At 44.0% G+C, this 22,517-nt stretch overlaps 1 protein-coding gene across 1 annotated transcript in view; it reads right to left on the reverse strand.

The window, feature by feature from the left end:
* Positions 1-22,517, reverse strand: part of TECRL (trans-2,3-enoyl-CoA reductase like) — a 119,574-nt gene that overhangs the window by 39,896 nt on the left and 57,161 nt on the right. Inside the window, exons 3-4 of the mRNA XM_045019225.1 lie at positions 10,586-10,630; positions 6,582-6,685 (exon numbers count right to left, since the gene is read on the reverse strand). Coding sequence (XP_044875160.1) covers positions 6,582-6,685; positions 10,586-10,630 — 149 coding nt within the window. The remainder of the gene's footprint in view (positions 1-6,581; positions 6,686-10,585; positions 10,631-22,517) is intronic.

The following is a 22,517-nucleotide window of genomic DNA, read 5'->3' on the forward strand; positions in this document are numbered from 1 at the left end:
AGACGATTTTTTTCCCTTTTACTTCTTGGGGGGGGGGGGGAAATTGACGAGCTATGCCCTGAACCACCCCGGACAATGTGTTTGACCCTACAGGCATTGGGAGCTCATCCAAGAATGCAAATGCTTTTCGGAGACTGCAGGAACTGTGGGATAGCTTGAGTCCTCAATCCCCCCTCCCTCCCTCCATGAGCGTCCATTTGATTCTTTGGCTTTCCGTTACGCTTGTCACGCAGCAGTGTGCTGAGTCCCTGCTGTGGCCTCTGTCTGAAGATTTTTTAAAAATGCTTTGGAATTTCGTCTTCTGTAACGGAGCTCTGATAGAACAGATTTGTCTGCCCATACAGCGATCACATCTGTACGGTCCATGCTGGAGCTCTTTTTGGATTTGGGACTGCATCGCCACCCGTGCTGATCGGAGCTCCACGCTGGGCAAACAGGAAATGATATTCAAAAGTTCGCGGGGCTTTTCCTGTCTACCTGGCCACTGCATCCAAGTTCAGATTGCTGTCCAGAGCGGTCACAGTGGTGCACTGTGGGATACCGGCCGGAGGCCAATACCGTCGATTTGCGGCCACACTAACCCTAATCCGATACGGTAATACTGATATTAGCGCTACTCCTCTCGTCGGGGATGAATACAGAAACCGGTTTAAAGAGCCCTTTATATCGATATAAAGGGCCTCTTAGTGTGGACAGGTGCGGCGTTAAATCGGTTTAACGCTCCTAAAATCAGTTTAAACGCGTAGTGTAGACCAGGCCCTAGTCTGTCCTCCTGCTTAACACAGGGCAAAGAACTTCTCAAAAATAGTTCATAGACCAGCGCTTTTAAGGGGAAAAAAATCCAATAATTGACCTGAACCAATTTTTTCCCCAGAATTTCATTTTGTTAAAAAAAAAAGTGATTTTTTTCTAAACAACTCCAGATAATCAAATCTCAAACTGTTTTGAGGGATAGATAATCCATTTTCTGACCAACTCAGCAGGCAAATTTACAAAAAGCTCTATGGAGCTCAACAGCTTCTCTCTCCCTCACCAACAGAAGTTGGTCTAGTAAATATTGCCTCACCCACCCAGCACTAGAAGAGACAGCTGGAAGAGAACAGTTCCCCCCCCCCCAATATTTCTTAAAGGAATATTACTGTATAAACTGGAAGAACAAATCATTAATTTTATATTATTTACATACACTGGTTACACTTTAAAAGTTCTTTCTGGTATGCAAAATTCTCCTGGTCTGATAATTATTCACTTTTACCCATGATGGGGAATTGCTTTGGAACTGCTTCCAAATCAAACAGAAGAAACCTCTTAAGAGTAGCTGTATAGTGATCAAAAGTATGTTAGTTGCTTGGAAGACACATAGGGCCAACTTCTGAAAGAGCTCAGTTCCCATTTAGGCATCTAAATCAGCTGGCCAGATTTCCAGCACCCGTTGAGACTGGATTGTGGGGAAGAACTGTCCTCAGTGGGAATGTTAGTTGTTGAGTACTGGTTGCAGGGTGCTGCAGGGGAAGCCCTAATCAGCTCCTGCCACTCCAGCCCCAATCAGAGGAAATGGGTAGAGGCTGGTCACTAGCTAGGACTGGCCTGGAAACTGGCCACACCTGCCCACCTCATTAACAGGGGCTAAAAGCTTGGGAGGAAGTGAGCCCAGGGGGATGGAGACCAGGAGGGGGAAAGTAGGCACAGAAGGAGTTGGGAGCCTGGTGCTCTTGAGGCCTGTGCTTGGCCGAACCGGTAAATAATCTGTAACTAGTTGGAGCTTGGTGGTGGTGACTGGACACAGGAATGAAGAGCATGGGTGTTGCACCAGCTAGAAATGGTCCTGACTCATTGGGGAGCGGGGCGAGGAGGCTGAACCCAGTGAGACCCCGTCACAGTACTTCATGTGACAAAGCACTTAGGAGTCGACAAAGCACTTAGGAGTCTAAGCTCCATTTACTTTTGATGAGATTTAGGGTCCTAAGTGTCTTTGTCATTTTTTAAAATGACACTTAGGCTCTTAAACCACTTGGGGTTAGATTCAAAAAGTGGCTTGGGAGTTGCAACCACTAACTTTTAGGTGCCCTGTGGCCAAGTGGAATTTTCAGCTCCAAGTTAGGTGGCCAGGCTCCCATACCACGCATGGGGAGATTCAGGTGCCTAGAGAGAGAGATGCTCAGAAGCCAAGAAGCTGAGTGGAGATCTGCCTAAGCTCACAAGGCCTGACATGCAGAGGGAAGAGATGGGATTTAGGCCCCAGATTCACAAGGGTGCCTAACTCCCATGGATCTGGCCCTCTAGATGACGGATGGTCTGAAGGGAGATGCCAATCTCAGCTTGGGAGTCTCAACCATGAACTCTCTCCAGGAGCTGTGCCCAACCAAGCCAGCCCTTTGTCATGAAAAACCAGCATAGGGGGCCAACCCACTGCAGAATACCCAGAAGCCTGGTGGCCAGTGCAGTCAGGTGCTCAAATCCCTACTCTACCTCATTTGGCTATAATCATTAATAACCATAAACCTTAAATAAATAAAAGTTTTAAATGCCTTTTATTGTACAATACAATAGTTTATACACTGTAACTATATTGTTATAGAATAACCCTACGATAAAAGTTCTGAATATTTAAACTAATGGCACAGCGAGGAAGAATATTCCTCCTGCTGAGAACTGAGACAGGAACACAATGTGGTAAGATGAATATTGAGAAACCCATGGAGAGGACTTTCTACACATGGATTAAATAGTAAAAGATGCTACCGCCTGTGGTACTGATGCCTCGCTATAAATTCATTATTAACAATGGGAAATTAAGCTTTGGTTATGCTACTGTTTTAGGTGACATAAACCACTGGGAAGGAAGAGATTAAACACGGTTATTGCAGATTATTTAGTTGTAACAAACATGAAACAGCACCAGAAGCACTTTTCACTTTGCAGGGAGGTTCTACAATTCCTCCCCATGAGTGGGATACTTGAAAAAGAAAGGGGGCCAGATCCTTATCTGGTGTAAATCAGCATCACTCTATGGAAGTCAATGGGCCATATATGGTAAATTGAATTAACTCCACTGAAGTCAACACTACGGTTGTAAACCCTCCAGGATTGGCCTGGAGTCTCCCAGAATCAGCATCGATCTCCCGGTGACTATTGAAAGCAATCTGGGAGATTTTAATAGGATATTTTAAGAAAATGACATTACGTCATGTTGGGGGGGGAAAATCTCCCAGAATAGCTTCAGTCAGAGTTGGCAACCCTAGTCAACACACTTATGCTGATTTACACCAGTTGAGGATCTGGCTGAAGTGGTGGGACTAGACACTCAAAGGGAAGGGCATACTGGGCAGATGCTCCTGCGATTCTGAGCTCAAACTCCAAGAAATCATCTTTCAGGGTGTTGCTTTCTGCCCTCCAGGGTAAGCAGAGATCGATGTGGCCTTCATCCAGCAGGACAGCTACAAATGCCTACAGGGGAGAGCCTAGAGAGCTAGGACTGTGAGACCATCACAAGCTGCAGGGAAGAGATGTGCCATTTTGCAGCTCTGACCCGGAAGCTGCCCTGGACCAGGCCAAAGTCGGGCAGTAACGAGCCTTTTGCCAGTGTGTCTGCAAAGCCCTAGTCCATTGCTGGGGCACAGTAAAAATGGGTCCGTTCTGTAAGTGATTTGCAGTAATGCGCAGTGATTGCTACCTACCCGGATTACTGAGGAGCAGGTCATATCCCTGCTCCATTACACCTTATGCAGCAGTGCAGGGGAGGCCCTGAGGAGCCACGACTCATGCACAGCTTGTGCGGGTATGTCTTCACTACAGAGTGAGCCCAGCGAGAGCCCACATGTCGCCCCTAATTCTCCCATCTCTTCACACAGGAAAATCTCGCACCCAGGCTGCTGGGTGCATTAAGCCCGAGCTAACAGGGAGAGCTGGGCGTGTAGGCTTGAGCTGGAATCCCACTTCATGGGCTGGCAACATGCCTATTTTGCGGTGAGAATGCACGCGAATCAAGCGTGGGTGCTGTTAGTCCTCCAGTGCTATCCCACAATTCCACCCAGGTTGTAGATTCCTGTCTAACTGTGCCCTGTTTCTGCACTGTGTCTTAACCCAACCATTGCCGGCTCAAAGGCTGTGGAAATGCAGCATGCAGAGATGCCATCCAAGAAATCGTCCTGCCAGCATACTGTCAACCCCACCCCCTGAGGAAGCTGTGATGTGAAGATCCACTTCTAAGCGTGGTGGACAGGAAAGAAGTGGAGAGGTAGAGAAGTCAGTCAAGCACGCTACGGCCCACTTGATGGTTTGCAAACTGAGTTCCTGGATGACATGCTCATTAAAAGCTCTTGCTGCCAAATGCTGTTTGCTTTCGCCTTCAGAACTATCTGCATAAACAATAAGTAACCCCACTTGGAGATTATATTCATGAAGCATTGTCCCCTGTCCCTGCCACAGAGAGCAGCTCCCTGCGAGGTGAGAGAGAGAGCGCGCCCTGTGAATGAATTAACAGAGCAGCCCACTTTAATGCATTGCTAAGAACCATAGATATACCCCCAGAACTCCATCCCAGCACATGGGCTAGTACAGAACCGTGGATGCAGTTACATGGGTCAGGCACAGGTAGCACTTTGCAACGGGGATGCTCCACGTGTACGATGCTAGCCCAGGCTTGGCAGCAAGACTTACCCTGCAAGGACTAGCCGAAATGGCAGCCCGTGTATTTCAGGGAGCACAGGGGCTAGTATCTGGTTGGGAGCAGCTCACTGGAAAGAGGGCAGAGAGTGGGTGGAGACAGCCAGAGCTCAGCCCTCTTTCACTCTGTGCACTAGCCTGAGGAGCTGCACAGGAGGGGGGGAGGGGAAGGGAGTGTGTTGCGTCCCTGGAGGAGGCGTCATAGATTAATTTCCCACAGTGCTTTCAGAGACATCTTACTTCTCTAAGGTGGGAATCTTCCCAGTGCTCTCCTGCCCCGTGGCAGGGCTGTGGCTACATGCAAGTTAGCTGCAAAATAGCTTCCCCTATTGATTCTGACCAACAAATTGAAATGTTACGGGCCAGATTCTCACAGCCTTCCTCGCCGTGGGCTAGACGTGGCCCTGGCCATGCTCAAGGCGAGCAGGACAGTCACATTCCCCTGCTTTCCCGGTCCCTGGCTCGACCCGCTTGGATCTTCGGCTTGGTGCAGAGTGGAGGCCCTGCCTTCTTGTTGCACGCCCCTCCCCACAAGGGGGCTGGGAGAGGGTCAAGAGCAGTTGCCTCGGCACACGGGCAGAGGAAGCTGTTCCCTTGTAAGACATGCAGCCATTCACTCCCTCCTGTCCGAGAGGCGCCTGGCTCCTGGAGTCACAATTCCCTCCCAGGGCTGCCTCTGGGAAGCAGCAGTTCCACACTGCCCCTCGTGCAGTATGGCTCCACCTAGCCCATTGAAAAGGGCTTTAATTCTGACTCTCTGACTGCTAAGGAGTCCAATATTCAGTATGGGGAAGGCTGTGAGAATCCGGTCCTTCCTCCTCAATGGCCATTGAAAACTAATTCCAATGCAACATTAAAAGAAGTGTAAGTAATTTACAGAGAGTGTTAATTGCTATGAACCACTACATACTTCCTCTTATTGCTTTCAGAAACCAAGCAACTCTAAATAACGTATGTTTCCGCATGCAAAAACCGGGAATTCCCCTTCCCTCCCCAAAAAGCTCTGTTTGCTGATGGGTTTAGGGCTCCCAAAAATCACATTTCAGACCTTACAGAAAAGCCACAGGGTATGGCAGCATGGTGGAGTAGACAGAGCACTGGATTGAGTGCAGGAGACCTGGATTCTAATCCCACCTCTTCACCAACATGATGTATATCTCCATTTCCTCTCCCATCCTTTAACTGTCTTGTCTATTTAGACACTAATCTCTTTGGGGCAAGGACTGCCATTTAGTATGTGTCGGTACAGCGCTTAGCACAATGGTAAGTAAGCCCCAACAGGTGCTACTGTAATATAACTGTAAGCCCCAACAGGTGCTACTGTAATATAATACAACAGGTTGCTATTTCATAAAGTACATTTCAGTATCTATGGCAAATTAATACTGTCACGTGGCAACCCGTATCAAAGAGGTTAAAATACCTTGGAATCCTTCGCCTCATTAATCAGCTTCATAACTTAATCTATAGCTTGATCCTTCCTATCCCTCTTTCAGGCAAACTGATGTGTAAATGCACTGAGCTACTACAATCAGATTATCTTCCTGTTTTAGTAAAGTTTTATATCTATAGCCTTTCATTCTGAATCCCAAAGAGCCTGTGCAGTAAATGAACATCTTTGGTCAAAGGTCCTTCACTGGTATGTTAGCCTAAGATAAGATAAAATTGTTTTTAAAAATGGATTTTTTGCCCCCTCAGGCACTATTGTTATGTTCATCCTCTAATCTTTAATTGGATGTCTGAATGACTAGGTTGATAACTTGGCTGACTATCACTTAATTCGGGTTTGAGGGATGATAAAATAATTATGCAATTTGACATGGAGAAGGACAGGCCAAGGAAGCGGGAGCAATCTGAAGCTTAAATGTGTTTTACATTAAGATCTATCATGTTGATTGTTACAAGGACATACTTACTGTGGTCCAACTGACCTGCTGACCCAGATCTGTAAAATACAGCGTAATGATGGAGGAAACTGCCAAGCTTTGAATGCTAACGGAATCCTTCAAATAGGGCCCATCTAGAATGACAAAGAAGCAAGACCAAATGGTTTGAATAATACACCCCCTGCAATGACTCAGCATAAAATGCAAGACACACAGGAGTTAACCAATGGTTATAATTCACATTCCACCCCATGAACTGGGCGTGAAGTGAAAAGGAAACACCTTGTTTTCTGATGTATTTGGTGCTTTCAGTTCTTACTCTCTATGCCTAGCACTCATAGGATTTGTATTAGATTTTATCCTCATGATGATGCAAGTGTGAGGATGACACTGCATTGAGAAGCAACGTACAACAGTTGTTATGGGGTTGACACATGTGCATTGTCTCTATAAAGGGACAGATTGTTCAGAATTGCACAAACCCTTCTGTCAAGTATCAGAGGGGTAGCCGTGTTAGTCTGGATCTGTAAAAGCAGCAAAGAGTCCTGTGGCACCTTATAGACTAACAGACGTATTGGAGCATGAGCTTTCGTGGGTGAATACCCACTTCGTCGGATGCATGTGGGTATTCACCCAAGAAAGCATATGCTCCAATACGTCTGTTAGTCTATAAGGTGTCACAGGACTCTTTGCTGCTTTTACAAACCCTTCTGTAAAGCAGTTTTAGATCATGCCTTAGAAGGTTTAACAGAAAGGCATCATGTGAGATGAGATGTCTCCGTCTCTGAATCCCTGAACTGTTTCTGGTCAAATGTTTGCTTGTTTCATGCTCAGTGGTAGTTAGTGATCGGTGGAACTGCAGAGATTACGAAGTCAGCTTCTATTTGGACAAGATCCCATAACCCAAGATCTCTATGTCAACCTTCTTGGACCTCATCAGACTTTTTGAGTCTGGGCTTAGAAAGCTTTTCTCACTGTACTTCCAAGCACCAGCTTCTACTCCTGCTGAATCCAGCATGTACAGAATATAGTAACAGCTGCGGGGGAGGTAATATAGTTTGTTTAAGAAGTAGTGGATAAGGCAGTGGACTGAAAGTTAGGAGACCTGGGGTTTGTTCCTGGCTCTGCCACTGACCTCCTGTGTGACCTTGGCTGAATCACTTCATCTATTTCTCCTTGTCCTTCTATTCTATTTAACTTGTAAGCTCTTCAGGGCACAGTCTCTCTCTCATTATATGTTTATACATCAATGGGCTGCTACTGGAATACTACTACCAGCAGACTGACAAAACCATTTGAGCCTCCAAAAATTTGGTGTATATTTTGGGAGAAAGTGCAAGTGTCTTTACATATCATCTAAGTCAGCGGGCTATTGTGATTTCTGTTATCTACCTTGTAATAAATGGTGGCCATAAAGCATTTGTCAGTGGGTTTTGTCTCTTTCTGATTTTGTGAAGCATTTGCAAGCTAGACGTGAGATTTTTCCACCATTACTTACATGGCATAGGACCTTACTCCCTGAGAGTAATTTCACTGAAATAAATGGGAGAGTGAGTAACACTCCACGAGGAAAGCCACACTCTATGGATAGGGCTAGATCCCAAACTAGTGCGTGAGTTTGGGTGCACTGAAATATGAGCCACATTCTGTTCACTGTTTTGGCATAAAAAGTCCCTTTCAATGGGAGTTCCTTATACAGGACAAGGACAGAGTGCAGTCCTGTCTGCATTCTATCTTTCATTTTCTTTGTTTTAGAGGATCCTCAATTCTGTGCGTGAACTGTTCGGGCTTGAGAGAGGGTTGGCCAGTTTGATGTTCTGTGCGAGGAAGCAAGGCTCTCAGAAGGGCCTAAACCTGGAAACAACAGTGGCCTGCTCATACAGATCATCAAACTGGCCAACCTTCTCACAAGCCTGAACAATTCTCATACACAATTGAGGACACTTCGGTATGTTTTCACCTCCAAAACAAAGAAGACGAAAGACAAAGGGGAACAGGTTGCTTGGGACACATCAGAACAGTGCAGGGAGGGGCGTGGGGTGACAGGTACCTATAAAGGGCACCAGCGGTGGGTGAAACAATAATGGCTGCCCATGCCACAAAAGAGAGGTGCCACGGAGAAAACCAAGGATCACCTAACTGGTGGGGGACAAAAAAATGGAAAAAAAAGGAGGGATGAATCACAGGTTCAAAATCAGGGATGCAGAAGTAGAAAACCTCAGACAATGCCCACGGCTCCGTGAAGAGAACTGAAGAGTCAATGCAATTAAGGGGGCTAACCTACTTGACCCCTACAGATATGGGTGGGGCTCCACCCAAGCCCCCCACATGCAGCCATCCCTCAACAAAAATGAAAAATAAGGATCAGAAAAACAGAAAAACAAGGATCAGCTAATTCTGAGGGACAATGAATGCAAACACAGTGCCCACTACTCTGCGACGGAGCCAGTGGAAGTAAAAGGTACAGGTTGACATCACTGGCATATGAAGTCCTTTATTTATTCACACAGGTGCAGCTTGAGCACTCGCAGTCCAAGTTCCCCTCACTGCCCATGTCCTTCAGGAACTATTTAAATGAGAGAGCCCATAGACCGCTCTCAATGACCCATTCAGTCCTCGGCTGCCAAGAAGGGTGATGACTGGTGTCAACCATGATGGTGGCCAGTGGTGGATTTAGAGTTAGTGGGGCCCTGTGCGCAGTGTCATTGTCAGGGGGCCCCCTCCGGACCCAGCTAAGAAAAAGAACATTCTCTCTTACCCCTCCCCCCCCGGGTTTTTCCATCCTTTTCTTCTTCATCCTCCTCCTATATTATAAGTAATGGGGAGTAAATGAAAATAAAATGAGGTACCTTGATTGGGGTAGGGGCTGGGGTGCAGGAGGGGGTGAGGGAAGGGGGCTCTGGGAGGGAGTTTGGGTGCAGGGTGCAGGCTCTGGGCTGGGGCAGGGGGTTGGAGTTTGGGAGGAGGGAGTGGGAGGGCGTCTCCGTGCACTGCCTGGGGGTGGGGGCAGAGCGCGGAGCTGCCTTCTCCGCCTGCCAGTGGTGCGCAAAGACGTGCCAGCAGCCGGCCACTTCCGGGAGCGGACTGTGGACACCGGCCATGGCATGCAGACAGCCTGCCTGAGCCCTGCTGTGCCACCAGCCGGGACTAAGGGGCAGGTTCTCAGATATTTGTCCTGCATTTTGGGGGCCCCCCTGTCACTGGGAGGCCCCGTGCCACCGCACGGTTTGTTTCATGGTAAATCCACTCCTGATGGTGGCAGTGGTTTTGCACTGGCACCAGGGGTGAAAGTAACTTACAGGACTTACCGGTACTGCCGGAGTCCTGAGGGGGGCGTGGCCTCATCTGGAAGGGGCGTGGCCTCTCAAGATTTAAAGGCCCTGGGGCACCAGCTGTGGCTGGGAGACCCAGGGCCTTTAAATCAACCAGGGGCTCCCAGCTGAAGAGGTGGCTGGGAGCCCCCCAGGGCTCAGGGGCAAATTAAAGGGCCTGGGGCTCCGGCTGCCGGGGGGAACCCCAAGCTTTGCAGGGCTGGGGCAGGGATTTAAAGGACCCAGAGCTCCTGCCGCTGAGGGGAGCCCTGAGCCCTTTAAATCCTGGCCCCAGCCCGGCCACCAGAGCCGTGGCCGGGATTCAAAGGGCTCTGGGCTGCCCGCAGCGGCGGGGAGCTCTGAGCCCTTTCAATCCCCACCGTGGAAGCCGGTGCGGTCCAGCAAGGTGTACTGGCTCTTGCCGGTATTCCGTACCGGACCGGACCAGCTTTCTTTCACATCTGACTGGCAGCTTTCCACTGAAAACTGCTGTCCCATACTAATATTAATATTTGCCATGAGAGTGCATACTGAGCTAGGGTAATGTGAAAATCCACAGACAGATTCCTTAATTGAGGAGAAATCTAATTAGCTAGTCATACATATTAATTAGCAAAAGTGCTAATGGCTTAGCCCATATGGTGTAATAGTGTTAGGAAGAAACACCAGCTAACAGACTCGTAATATACTAGTAGGTGGTTTGACATCCAAATAAATACTTACTGCGTTCTAGTCGCAGGCCAATACGGGAAGGGTTCCACTGGGGACCTATTTAATTCATAAAGAATTACATTTAATGTCATGGTGTCGCTTCTAAACCTCATTTCTTATTAGTAGCAACAGTGTCCTTTTCAATCACAGCTAGAACCATGAGACCATAAAACTGTCTATGTGTTTTAACTCTAAAAGTCAAATACAGTAGAAATATGGAATGAACATGCAGTCCAGTACATATGGTTATAGGGGAAACTGCCCACCCCCAAACTGTCTGGTTGGCTCAGTTTGAATGTCATCAGATGAGTGTCGTGTGTGTGAATGCCCGAGCCTTGTGGCATAACTGTACCAAGGAGTGTGTGTGTGTGGAGTGGAGGGGGAAGGAATCCATGTTTATTTTAGCCTTTTCTTTGAGTTCCATCTCTCGCCCAACTTCCAAGGAAAGAGCTGAGTTTTCTACTCAAGTTGTCTGGAAAAGGTTCTTTTTCCCCTGCAGAAAAATTCAGTAAAAGCTTATTCTCACCAAACTTTTCAGCAGAAAATTTAAACTTTTGATAAAAATGCCCCCCAAGCCCTCAAAAACTGCAATCCTTTTGGTTTTCAGATTAAAAACAGAAAAATGTTCCATTTTTCACCCCCTTTTTTCAGTTTCGGGGGTTTCCAACAAAAATATTAAAAAAAATGAGGAAAGCTGACATCTGTGAACATTTTCATTTTACTGAAAACCCAATTTTCCATTTAAAAAAAAAAGTTTTTGATGGAAAATTTTCAACCATCTGCATTTTCCACCTGCCAAGCCTGCAAACTACACCTGGGAGGGACTCTGCAGTGTACTATTTTAAAAGGAAAAGAGAGGGACTCTGGCCCTACTTTGTGACTTTCCTCCAGTGCAAAGTGCTTCTAAGCCCCTAATCCAGCCCCCAGAGCTCCCCCATGTAGAAGGATCATCAAGCAGTATGGAACCACTGAGGAGCTCCTATACCGCCCCTTCCCCCACGGCAGGTGAAGGATACCTTGCTGGGGAAATGGGTGCATCTAGTTCTCCTCTGTCCTCCGGAGAGCCCAGCAGCGCTTTTCAGCCATCGTCTGCTGGCAGAGGGTGGATCAGCCTTCAGAACCCTGAGGCAGACTGGATGGAGACCAAGCTAAACAACCCAGAGTGTGATTACAGAACTCCTACCGGAAATCTGACTTAAAAGCAATGGCTATAATTGATTTTAAGAACCTAAAACTGTCCAGTCTCACTGAGAGTGAAAAACCAGCCTGGGCTGTCACCCAGACACACTCTCTCCTTCCTGTTAAAATCCCTTCATGCATCAGTTAAGTCGCTGGCAAAACAAAACAGAAGGCCTCTGCGCAGGAAATAATGGGTGAGGTTCTGGATGGTTTCTGTTGGTGCCCTCATCAATTGCACAATAAAAATCAGGCTCTAGAGGCAAAACCTTATGTGCTGGGTGGTTTGCTACAGCCATGTCTAGGTTATGTAGAACACATATTAGCTGTCTCTCATTAATGCTGCATCCCCCTGTCTCTCCAGGGTTGGTCACAACCATCTAACATGTTTTAAAGCTGTTAAACACTCGTTTTCATTTGCAGTTTTGAAACATGTTAGCAAACGTATTTTTTAAGCATAATTTATTTTCCTAGACAAGGTCTAAAGGAGCAGCCAGGCTTTTCAAGATGTGTAATTTTGCCTTCCTCTCAGCAAGGCATAAATATTGATCCAAATACACCAGCATGGATCCAAAGCAATAACCTGTCTTTAACAACAAACACAGCAGGAGTCAAATTTTCTGAAAATAAAGCTGCAATCCCAGGGACTTTAAACTGGCTCCATGACATAGAAAGGGCTCTCCCTTCCAGCCAGTTACCCAATCCTTTCAATTCAAACACAGCCATTCCTTTCTTTAGGTCTGTGATACGTCTGTTAACAGACATGAAAAGTTGCTCAACATTCTCATTTATTTACTGTGAGAAAACACAGGGATTGTGCAGGATAGAAATATCATTTGGTTACTATGTTGCTGTTTAAATTGGTGGTGCTGGTCAAACTGAAACTGATAGATGCTGAGCACTTTGGAGAGACATACAAGGTGTTTTGTAATGGTTAGATGACAGCAAAATAAAATCCTTGTTTGCCAAAGCTTTTAATAAAAATGTACAAGCAGGTGGAGCTGGACAAAATTTTGTGTCCAATTTTTTTAAAAATAAAATATGCATTTTCAATGATACTGAGATGTTTCATGAAGATTCTGACAGGTTTTTTATTATTATTTGAAAGAAAAAAATCTGAAAGAAATATCAAAATTTTCATTTTGACAGTTTTTGTTTTTGGATCAAAAAAATTTTTTTTAAGGTTAAACATGCTTAAAATTGAAATACACCTCTACCCTGATATAACACAACCTGATATAATATGAATTTGGATATAACGTGGTAAAGCAGTGCTCCTGGGGGGCGGGGCTGTGCACTCTTGTTGCCAGCACAGAGTGCCCGAGGCAGCAACAGCGGTTCGTTGCCCGGTGTGCTTCGCTCCAATAAACACACCAAGGTGGAGAAGCAGACAACGTTTATTTGAGATCTCAAAGCGGTGCTCGGAGACACAGACACGTCTCAGATCAAGCACACACCTACAAGCAGTTTTTCCCTCTTTATACACAACTTCAGCTAAGCATTCCTATTACCCCTACTACCCCCCCTGCTTCCCCCTCCCGTCTATTTTTCTATAGCAGATACATCATGCAAGTAGCAATTACATTAAGCAGTTAAGTCATACTTGGCAACAACCACTTTAGCTCATTAGTAACTCTTCTGTGAACAGTTATCTTGTTTTATTTCTTTTGATCTGTTATTTTGCCCCTTAGCCAGGAGCAAGCAGGCCTCATTATAGCAGGCCTCATTATTGCCTTCTGGTACAGGTGTTGCAACTGATAACCATTCTCTGTTGCTGGCCTGTTAGGTCGATTAAAGTTCAAACATAAACATGGAAGCGCTTTGGTCAGACATGGAGTGACTTTAGTTCATTCAGGCCTACTACAGAAGGGCTTCATTGACACTGTGGTTTTCCACCCTCCTGAGTTACCTAGAGTCATGCCTAATGACACCAACACTCTGGTGGATCAAATCAAGTTTGATATAACGGGGTTTCACCTATAACGCGGTAAGATTTTTTGGCTCCCGAGGACAATATCGGGAGCATTCTATCGAGGTAGAGGTGTGCAACGTTTCTCTTTGGTCAAATGAAACATTTTGTTTGACCTGAAATGAATTATTTTCCAACTTTTTGATTCACTGAAAATTTAGCATTTTCAGTCTGACCCCCAGATATTTTCTTTTACTTTTAAAAATAGCCAGGAAACCAAAATATACCTTCTTCACCCTGCTCCTGCAGTTAGACAAGCTGTGGAGAGCAGAGTTGCATGCACACAGTCTCTAAAATATAAGACTTCAGCCTAGAACTCTCTTGTTTTACGGCAGAGAGAGTAAGTAACTTTTGTCAGAGAGTTCAGTAGCAGAGTACTAGCCAAGGTTTACTGATGACCCAGATCAGTTTTAGCTTTGATCTCTGCAGGCCAAAGAATTATCCACAAACTGATGCTAGAAGCACAAGAAAAACCCTATCTATCAAATAATTTTAAGATAGATACCAACTAGTTTTCTCAAGGTAGCAGAACAGACCATGGGTATTAGAGATAACAAAAGGAAGACAGAGAAACAGCAGCTGTCAGACGTGTGGAGGATATGATTTGCTCCAGGACAGCAGATATCAATAGTTACTGGGGCCTAAAATGCAATGTGCTTGTGCTAAATTGATTTTTTTCCACCCTGCATTACTGTATGTTTCAATAAAAGCAATATGCCTGATTCTATGCTTTGAGGCACAGCTCATAATCTTCAATAGGGCAAACAGAGGCTGTGCTTTTAGGCATGTAATCCTACATTTCAGTGCATTATCCCCAGCACACCATTGCTTTATAAACAGATGACCATTTTAACTCCACCTTCTCCATGCAAGAAGATCTTTGGCTTAACTCTGCTATGACTATGCTGCTCAGGTTCCAGGAGGAAGAGCTGTTTATGTTTTCCATAGGAGCTTCACAAGCTGTAGAATATTGCAGAGACTGAGTTGTTAATTGCTTTGATTTTCAGGTGTTTGGGTCAGAAACCATCTCTTGGTTCTGTGTTTGCACAGAACCTGGCACAATTGGGCTCTGCTCCATGACTAGTTCATAGGTGCTACCATAATTACAACTGGTAAGAACGTTTTGAAAAAATGACATTTCAGCAAAGTATGCTGTTTGGTCAAAACTGAAAGGAGACATTTTGGTTTCAAGGAAGTCTTAATCCAAATGGGGTTCTGTTGGCTCCAGAGAGACATTCTAGCTACAGAGAATCCCGTGTTATGTTTTTGGGTTGGAAGACCAATGCAGACAATCTCCAGTCTGTTACAAGGGGATATCCGTGTACAATGCATGATTTTATATACCATTTAATTCTTCATTAGCATTCCTCCTATTACGGTCTAAACACAATCCCTAAAACATGTGTGTCTGAATCATACCTTTTAACCCTTGATGTTCAGGTGGGTATAAAATTAGGCAAAGCGACTGTGCCCATCCCTATAATTATATTTTTATATATATTTATAACTTATAAGGCCAGAAGGGGCCATTATGATCATCTAGTCTGATCTCCTATATAACACATGTCATAGAACTTCCTGAATTAGTTCCTGTTTGAACTAAAGCATATCTTCTTAAGAAACATCCAATCTTTATTTAAAAAATGACAGTGATGGAGAAATCGACCAAGTTATTTTCCAAGGAAAATTTTTGACATGAACCTTCTACATTTTTCATTGACATCTTTCAGGTTTTCATGGGGATAATGAAAACTGACTTTTTTCCCCAAAAACTTTTCAAATCGCAATTTCTGTTTTGTCAAAAAGCCATTTTTTAAAACATACACACAAAATTCAGATGAAAAAATTTGACTACCACGAAAAATTACAATGCAGAACCGTTTAAAAAAGATGTATTAATTCCATTAGGGATTGGCAAGACAAATAATACATTTCCTGAACAGTATGAATATTGGCCTTATTTGATTCCTGAAATATTTCCAAATATCACTCAGATGACACATACTGGGGAATGCATGTTTTGTCCACGAGGTTGATTACAGAGAGATTTTCAAAACTCATGAGTGCATTCCTGCCAAATAAGTAGCTTTATTTAGACACTCAGGCATATGACTTTGGAACAATGATTTTTTAGTCACTCCTCACTGACTTCTGGTACTGGCTGGAAGTGATTGTCATTGCTACTGCATGTACTGAGCCACTGCTGCCCACCTCACTCATGGAGTAATCATTTCCATTTGCAGGTTTGCTTGCTTTGTCCTTCCCTAGCTCGCCCACCTAGGGATGTCTCTACCTCTCCCATGTCTAAAGGAGCATGCACACATCCATAAGAAAAATCATTCAAAACTGAGAAAATGAAACACTTTTTTCACACAATCCCTAATTAGACAGTGGAACTCATTGCCACATGATGCCATCAAGGCTAACAACTAAGCAAGATTCAAAAGGTATTAAACGTGTGTATGTTAACACAAATAGACTAACGAAGTTTGGAAGGGATATTAACTGTCAGGCTTAAAGGTTTAAACCAATCTCCAACTACTAGAAGTGAGGAAGTTCCTTGCACCTTCTTTTGAAGCATCTGGCATCGGCTACTGTTTGATGCAGAAAACTGGACTGGATGGTTCTTGGGTTGAATCCAGTCTGGCAATTCCTGTGTTCCCATTGTAGATTTTAAAACCTCCATTCCCTTTGCATGTTATGATGATTATTTGTGTAATATATTATTTGCATAGCAACAACAGAATGCTCGATACTTGAAAGAGCTATGAAGACAAAGTCATTGCTCTAAAGGGTTTACAATCTAAACATGCAAAACAACAACAGTGGTTGAAAAGTTATTGAACCATGACACAAACAAACCATGTGTTTTGAGTTTTTCTTTTTTTTTTTTAAATCATTATTTGATTATTGGATAGTGATTTGAGGGCCTGGCATCAGATTAGCTACTGCCTCTATGGGCCTGATTCTGATACCCTATTCCATTCTGAATAGCACCTTACTCCAAAGGGGTTATCTGAGCAGTAAGGTACTATTCAACATAGGTAAGGAATTGCGATCTGGCCCTACACATGGGGGACAAAGCATTAAGCATTTGGAAGGGGTTTGTTTTAGAGAGGGACTTGGAGGACAGAGGACGGCATTATGACAGATCAGGTCAAGATAGGGAATAGAGCGGGGGGGTTCAGGTACAGGGAGCTGTATGGAAGAAAGCCCGGATATGGGAACTGGAGAAGGAAGTCAATTTGTTGTGCAGCTTGGAGTAGTCAATGGAGATAATAGCAGAGACATAGTCAGGAGCTGGGACACGCGGAGCCTTGAAGGCAAAGACAGAAGCTTCAGTTTTACATAGGAGGCCAGTAGAAGCCATGAACATGATGATGCCCTTACTCTTCTGCCCATTTGCTAACATTATTTCCATTAAAATCTCAACCCGTCCTGCATATCATCTTAATAACAGACCTTCCAGAGACAAATGTACAATCAGGATACTGGAGTATTTACTTGGCCCTCTTAAACGTTAAGTGTCAGAGACTCTTCTGCCATGAATGGGCATAGCTCCATGGAAGTCCTACATGGCTACACCTACTGGCACCAGCGGAGGAGCTCACTGTGAGCGCTAAGCCTGGCCTTCTTGCAGCAAATGGGAATTTTGCCAGGATTTGGCCCTACCAAACTAATACACACCACCAAGGAATACTCAGTCGGATGAGATTTTTGATGCTCCTGGGTTGGTCATCTGCAGGGACTGAACCTAGGTTCTCTGATCTCCACTGCCTGGGCTGAAGAGCCAATACTCTTAGCTTGAAGGAAGTAGCAAACTTATTATCCTCTTAGGTGTTTGAGTGACTAGAGGGTGACAAAGAATTGGAGTGCATTGGTGTGGGTGACCAAGGTTATTTAACATGGAGAAGCTAATTAGATTCATAGATTCCAAAGCCAGAAGGCACCATTGAGATCATCTAGTCTGACCTCCTGTATAGCACAGGCCAGATAACTTTCCCAAAACAATTCCTACAGCAGATTTTTTAGATCATCATCCAATTTTGATTAGAAAATTGTCAGTGATGGAGAATCCACAATGATCCTTGGTAAGACGTTCCAATGGTAAATTACTCTCTGTGTTAAAAATTTATGCCAGATTTCCAGTCTGAATTGATCAAGTTTCACCTTCCAGCCCTTGGATCATGTTATATCAGCATTTCCCAAGCTTTTTTGGCCACGGAACACTTTTTAGCCTATTACGGAACACTTATAATATTATTTTGTAGTCGTTTGGTTTTCAAGTAAAAAACTGCGATATTTATGCTCAAATATATTTTATTTTATAAAACAAAGCAACAATACAAATTTAAAATAACTTGAACTAACAATTTCTAACCGGAAAGCACATATAAAGTAGTACAAAAATCAATTGCAAGAGTCTTTCATGGAACACCTATTCACATCGTGCGGAACACCAGTGTTCCGCGGAACACAGTTAGGGAAACGCTGTGTTATATGATCCAATGGTAGATTGAAGATTCTGATATTTATTCCTTATGTAGGTGCTTATAGATTGTAATCAAGTCACTCCTGAACCTTCTCTGTGTTACACTAAATAGATTGAGCTCCTTGTGTCTATCGCTATAAGGTATGTTTTCTGGTCCTTTAAGCATTCTCACGGCTCTTCTTGGAACTCTTTCCAATTAATCTACATCCTTCTTGAATAGTGACACCAGAACTGCACACACTATTTCAGCAGTGGTTGCTCCAGTGCCAAACATAGAGGTAAAATAACCTCTTTACTCCTACTCGAGATTCCCGTTTATGCACACAAGAATTTCATTAGCTGTTTTGGCCACAGCATAACACTGGGAGCTCATGTTCAGCTGATTATCCACCCTGACCCCCAAATCTTTTTCGGAATCACTGCTTCCCAGGATATAATCCCCCATGGTGTAAGTATGGCCTACATTCTTTGTTCCTAGATGTATGCATTTACATTTAGCAATATTAAAATGCATATTGTTTGCTTGCAACTCATCAAATGAACCAAATAACTCCATATTAGTGACCTGTCTTTGTTATTTACTCCTGCCCACCACCTTTGTGTCATTTGCAAACTTTATCAGGGATGACTTTATGTTTTCTTCCAGGTCATTAATAAAAATGTTAAATAGTGTAGGTCCAATAAGTGATCCCTGCAGGACTCCACTAGAAACCAACCATTCTATGATGATTCACAATTTACAATTACATTTTGAGACCTCTCCATTAGTCAGATTTTAATCCATTTATCGTGTGCCATCTCTTCCTAGTTTTTTAATCATATGTTATGCAATACCAAGTCAAATGACTTACAGAAGTCTAAGTATATTACATGAAGGGTATTATCTTTGTCAACCAAACTTGTAATCTCATTAAAAAAAAAGATATCAAGTTTGTTTGACAGGATCTGTTTTCCACAAACCCATCTTGATTGGCATTAATTATACCTTTATTTCTTTATTAATCAAGTCCCATATCAGTCACTCCATTATCTTGCCTGGGAATCAATGTTAGACTGACAAGCCTATAATTACCCAGCCATCCTGTTAACATTTTTTAAATATTGGCACAACATGAGCTTTCTTCCAGCCTTCTGGAACTTCCCAACTGTTCCAAGACTTACTGAAAATCAACATTAACAGTCCAACAAACTCCTTGGGCAGCTCTTTTAAAACTCTTGGCTGCAAGTTACCTGGACCTGCTGATTTAAAAAAAGTGTAATTTTAGTAACTGCTGTTTAAGATCCTCCTGAGGTACTAATGGAAAGGAAAAAAATGTTTTCATATGATATGACCATAAAATCTGGTTTTTTTTGGCACTTCTGCCTTTTCTCCATTATTATCAATAATTCTTCCATGTCAATCTACTAATGGATCAATGTAGGATTTATTCCTAATATACTTTATCAATTCTCTCTTATTCCCTTCATCCTGCTGACTATAGATTTCGCCTTGTGTCCCTTTGCTTCTCTTATCAATTTTCTACAATTCCTAGATTCTGAATTGTATTACTATCTACTTCTCCTTTCTTGAATTTGATTATATATACACACACCTCCACTTCCCTTCCAAACCATTTTTTTTAACTGATATAGTCTTCTTCCTTAATTGTGGCTTTTTGCACATCTAGTAAAGTGTTCTAAATAATTTCCAATTATCACTCACATTTTTTTTATTAAATTCTTCCTTACAGCTGATTTGCCTAAGAATTGTTTTCAGCTTTGTGAAATTGACACTTTTACAGCACCAGGTATATATAATTTGTATCAGTTCCTCTTTATCTGTCAAGGCAAGGGCTCATATTAAGAGTTCCGCTGTGCTGGATGCAACATTTTTTGAGTTAGGAGATTCTCACTTATAATGTTTAGAAACTCCAAGGATGTTTTACTACTGGCAGCATGGGAGCTCCAGCATATGTCACTCAAATTGAAGTCCCCCGTGATCATACAGCTTTTCCCCCCAACATATTATAGATAGGTATGTAAGGAGCTGGTCATCCTGGTCCATAGGGTGATTCAGTGGTCTATAGCAGACACCAACTAATACCCTATCTTGTGCTCTATCTGGTAGGATATTGATTTGTAAACATTCAAAATCATTTTTGCTGAGTCATCCATGACTTGGAAACAGGAAATGGTATTTTTACACAATAGTTCCATTCCCATTCCCCCCCCCCCGAATCTTTCCTAAATTGATTATAACCACTGATTTTAATATTCCAGTCATGGGAATCATTGCACCAGGTTTCAGTTATTCTAACTAGATCAAATTTATGCTAATAAATGAGAAATTCCAATTCCTCTTGTTTGTTACCCAGGATCTTCTGGTGATTTTCTTTGATTGTTGATTAATTTTGGTCTCAGATCTTCACTATTTTACCCTTCCCTTTTGCTATTAGTTTAACCCCCTCTTGACTACTCCAGGCAGCCTGTCCCCAATGAGATTGGTGTCTCTTCTACTGAGGTGCAGGCCATTTGAACTAAACCACCCCCTCTCCCTGTGGAAGGTGGGCCAATGTTCCACAAAAACCAAACTCCTCCACCCTACCTAGCCAGCGGTTCACTTCCAAGAATCTTCTGCCTTCTCTCTTCCTTTGCTCATGGAAGAGGAAGGATCTCAGAGAAGATCGCTTGGATGTTCTCCTTCTTTAGCATTCTTCCAAATTCTCTGAAGTGATCTCTATCTGTCTGATGTTCTGCCTTAGTGCCAATATGAACCATCAGCAATGGATCCTTTCCCATCGATTTCAGAACCTACACAATCTTAGAGTGACACCTCTCCATGAAGGCAGCACATCATCCTGTGGTCCACCAGTCCCTTGCTGAATGTTCCTTCAATTCTTCTGAGTATTGAATCCCCAATAAGGATTGCCTGTCTTGCTTGGATGGTTGAAGAACTCTTTGTGGACAAGCCTGATTTTCTTACAGGTTGGAGCAGCTGGATCTTGAGAAGTAACTTCCAGTTTCCACACTGAGGACCTGTTATTGATTGGAAACTTCTAGCTGTGACAAATTCCTCAAGATCCTCTCCTTTCTGTTGGCCACAGCCTGCCCAGCGGTGTGTCCTCTTGCCTCTGATCAGGGCCGGCTCCAGGGGTTTGGCCGCCCCAAGCAGCCAAAAAAAAAAAAAAAGCCACGATCGCAATTGGGAGGTCCTTTGCTCTGAGCGGGAGTGAGGGACCCTCCGCCGAATCCCTGAAAGTGCCGCCCCACTCCCGAGTTGCCGCCCCAAGCACCTGCTTGATAAGCTGGTGCCTGGAGCCGGCCCTGCCTCTGATGGTTACAAACTGACAGGATTCCTCTCTGACTCCTTGGTGGCCAGCTCCTTCATTCCTTGAACCTGGGGTATTGATGTTTCCCGAACCTGGCTGTCTAGGAACTCCTCAGCTTTTCTGATTTTCAGAAGCATCTCTGCTTGCCCTTCCAATCCAAGAATCTTCTCCTCCAGCACAGACACTCCTCCAGCAACTTGCACTTCACACATAGGATGTCCTCTTCTGGCATCATGCAGGAAGGAAAACATGGCACATCCATTGCAGGTCATCACAACTGTCCCATCGCTGGGCATCTCAAAATTGCACACAAAGCCTCTCACACTCCCTCTCTCAACTCCCTCTGAAACTCTCATGTTAGCTGCCTCTGTCTGAAGCTCTTGAGTTCGCCTAGCAAATGACTTTTTATACCTGCTTTGCTCAGCTCTGCCCCTCACTACCAGTCACCAATTAACCTCTCAGAGACTTCAAATAGTTACACAGCCTGTACACAGAGAGCGAATAGTCAAACAAACAACCTACAGACATACCAAAGAGTGATATACTGCGGCAATAATACCTCTTTCTGATATAGCACTTTTCATCAGTAGATCTCAAAATGTTTTATAAGAGGTCAGTAACGTTATCCCCATTTTACATATGAGAAAACTGAGGCAGTGGACAGTGACGTGAATTCTCCAAAGTCACCCAGCAGCCCGGGGGTGAGCTGGGAATAGAACTCATGGTCTCCTGAGTCACAGTCTGGTTCCATAGAGCTGGACTTTCAGTTTTAGCTCTAGGCTTTACAGTTTCTGTCTCATTCTCATCAACACTGCGAAGGCTAAAGATCTCATGTAACACACCCATTAAAAGCAGAGGTAGATACAGTGCCTTAGCCTCAGGAGATGGAGGGGTACGTGTTCCCATTCACTAAAGGTTATTGCGCTAGGGATTTACACAACTAGCATTTCAAAAGGGGGTCTAGAAATATCCTTGTGCAACTTCATCTGTCTGTTGTAT

Source organism: Mauremys mutica, chromosome 5, assembly GCF_020497125.1.
Source record: "Mauremys mutica isolate MM-2020 ecotype Southern chromosome 5, ASM2049712v1, whole genome shotgun sequence".
Classification (NCBI taxonomy): Eukaryota; Metazoa; Chordata; order Testudines; family Geoemydidae; genus Mauremys; species Mauremys mutica.